This window comes from Pseudopipra pipra, unplaced genomic scaffold (genome assembly GCF_036250125.1).
Source record: "Pseudopipra pipra isolate bDixPip1 unplaced genomic scaffold, bDixPip1.hap1 HAP1_SCAFFOLD_49, whole genome shotgun sequence".
Taxonomy (NCBI): domain Eukaryota; kingdom Metazoa; phylum Chordata; class Aves; order Passeriformes; family Pipridae; genus Pseudopipra; species Pseudopipra pipra.
The window spans coordinates 155,001-157,500 of NW_026990972.1; the positions used below are offsets into that span (position 1 = coordinate 155,001).

The 2,500-nt window shown below is 75.0% G+C and overlaps 1 protein-coding gene across 1 annotated transcript in view; it reads right to left on the reverse strand.

The window, feature by feature from the left end:
* Nucleotides 1-1,339: 1,339 nt before the first annotated feature.
* Nucleotides 1,340-2,500, reverse strand: part of LOC135408477 (collagen alpha-1(I) chain-like) — a 5,423-nt gene continuing 4,262 nt past the window's right edge. The window contains exons 3-4 of the mRNA XM_064643632.1: nucleotides 2,418-2,500; nucleotides 1,340-2,374 (exon numbers count right to left, since the gene is read on the reverse strand). The exon at nucleotides 2,418-2,500 is cut by the window's right edge and continues 1,078 nt beyond it. Of these exons, the coding sequence (XP_064499702.1) occupies nucleotides 1,340-2,374; nucleotides 2,418-2,500 (1,118 nt within the window). The remainder of the gene's footprint in view (nucleotides 2,375-2,417) is intronic.

Sequence of the window (2,500 nt, forward strand, 5' to 3'; positions counted from 1 at the left end):
CCGAGTGGGAAAGAGAGGGCGTTGTCCGCGGCGCGGGTCCAGAGGGGGAGTAGCTGGGACTCTCTTAAGGTGGCAGGGCGGCGGCCGACTGGGCTCGGCGGCGGGGGTGCCGGTGGGTACAGCTGCTCTCGGAGCCCGGCGGGTAGACCTGTTGTCCGAGCCCGGCGGGTAGACCTGTTGTCCGAGCCCGGCGGGTAGACCTCTTGTCGGAGCCCGGCGGGTAGACCTCTTGTCCGAGCCCGGCGGGTAGACCTGTTGTCCGAGCCCGGCGGGTAGACCTGTTGTCCGAGCCCGGCGGGTAGACCTCTTGTCCGAGCCCGGCGGGTAGACCTCTTGTCGGAGCCCGGCGGGTAGACCTCTTGTCCGAGCCCGGCGGGTAGACCTGGTGTCCGAGCCCGGCGGGTAGACCTGTTGTCCGAGCCCGGCGGGTAGACCTCTTGTCCGAGCCCGGCGGGTAGACCTGTTGTCCGAGCCCGGCGGGTAGACCTGTTGTCCGAGCCCGGCGGGTAGACCTCTTGTCGGAGCCCGGCGGGGAGACCTCTTGTCCGAGCCCGGCGGGTAGACCTGGTGTCCGAGCCCGGCGGGTAGACCTGGTGTCCGAGCATGGCGGGTAGACCTGGTGTCCGAGCCCGGCGGGCAGACCTGTTGTCCGAGCCCGGCGGGTAGACCTGGTGTCCGGGCCCGGCGGGTAGACCTTGTGTCCGAGCCCGGCGGGTAGACCTGGCGTTCGGGTTAGGCGGGTCGACCTGGTGTTCGGGCCCGGCGGGTAGACCTGGTGTCCGAGCCCGGCGGGTAGACCTGGTGTCCGGGCCCGGCGGGTAGACCTGGTGTCCGAGCCCGGCGGGTAGACCTGGTGTCCGGGCCCGGCGGGTAGACCTGGTGCCCGAGCCCGGCGGGTAGACCTGGTGGCCCGGGCTTCCGGGCCGACCCGTTCGCCCAGTCGGGCGCGGCCGGCCTCGTGCCCCGCCGGGTGCTGTCGAGCATCAGGTCTACCCGGTTCCGGGGCTGGCGAGCATCAGGTCTACCCGGTTCCGGAGCCGGCCGATGCGGCCGCCGCGGCCGCCGCCGGCGGCCCGCGCCCCGGCGGCGTCCCGGCGCAGGGCCACCAGGTCTACCCGGCTCCGGCGGGACTTAGGCGCCTGTCGGCATTTTCGGGGTAGACCTGTTGTCGCGGCCGGCCCCGGAAGTCGGCCAAGGGGTCGCTGTCGGGCGCCGCCTCCGGTTAGGTCTAGGCGAGAGGCGGCCTGCTCTCGCGCGCCTCCCCGCTGAGGAGCCTCGAGCCGCTTCGGAGGCGCGGCGGCGCCAGGACGCGTCTGTCCGTATTGTGGGCAGGGGTTGTCTAGCAGCGCGGGTTCCGAGGGCCCCTTTTCTTCCGCGTCTGCTGCCGCGCGGCCTTCGGCGCGTGCCACGGGCCGGCCAACCCCACGAGCGGCAGGAAGGCCGGCGCGAGAAAGCCGCGGGGCTCTCGACCGGCTTCCTCGGGCGGGCCCGATGACGGGAGAGGAAGACGAGAGCCGAGCGCGAAAGCGCAGCCGAGGGAGTGCGGGACTGGGACGGCCGAGGGGGGCCCGCGGGGGCCCGACAGCAGCGTCCAGCCCGAGCCGGTGGCGGCTGCCAGCTCCCCGAGGGCCCCGGGCGAAGGCGATGGTGTGCGAGGGCGGCGAGGCGGCGGCGTCTCGTCCTTTCGGTGGGCCGACCTTAAGCCGGCGCCCGTCGTCCGGCGGCGGCGGCGGGCATTGTTGCGGGCGGTTGGCGGCCGGGGCTCGAAGGGCCGAGCCCGCGCGGGCTTTTTCCCCGGCCGCCTCCCGAGAGCCCCGAAGATGGCCCGGGCCTGGGTGGCGGCGCCCTGTCCTCGGCTGCCGGGCGGCAGCGGTGCCGGCGGCGTGCCGGGGACTGGCGGTGGGCGTGCGGCCTCGCCTGGGCCCGGCCGGTTGCCGGAGGGGCTCGGTGACGGGACCGCCCGATGTCGGGCGAGGCGGCGCCCTCGGCGCGCCTCGGCTCTTTTGTTCGTTCCCCCTTCCTCGGCCCTAAGCCGGGGACCCGCCCAGCGGGCCGAAGGCGGCGGCGCCGGCCGGCCAGGCTGTGGCCGGCGGCCGCGCCGGCAGACCGAGAACCCGACAGAGTCGCCGGGGAGCCCTGGGGACGCACGATGGCCGTTGGCGGGCGAGGCGGCGGCGCCTCGCCCCTCCCTCCTCTTAGGCCGGCGCGAGAGCCACGGCGGCCGGGCGGCCCGTGCGGTCGGGCCTGCCCCGCCGGCCTGGCTGCCGGAGGGCTGGGTTCCGCGAAGGTCTGTCGGCCGGGGGCCGGGTTGCGGGCGAAGTGGGGCGCCCTCCCGGCCTTTTTTTTCCGTTTTTTTGATTTTTGCTCCGGCGGCCTTAAGCCGCAGCACGCCGAGCGCGCCAGGGAAGAGAAAGTGCGCGAGAGCGGCCCGGCGGCGGCCGGCCGCCGCCGAGGCGCGAGCCCGTGGGCAGCGAGAGGGAATCGGGGAGCGAGGGGCGCG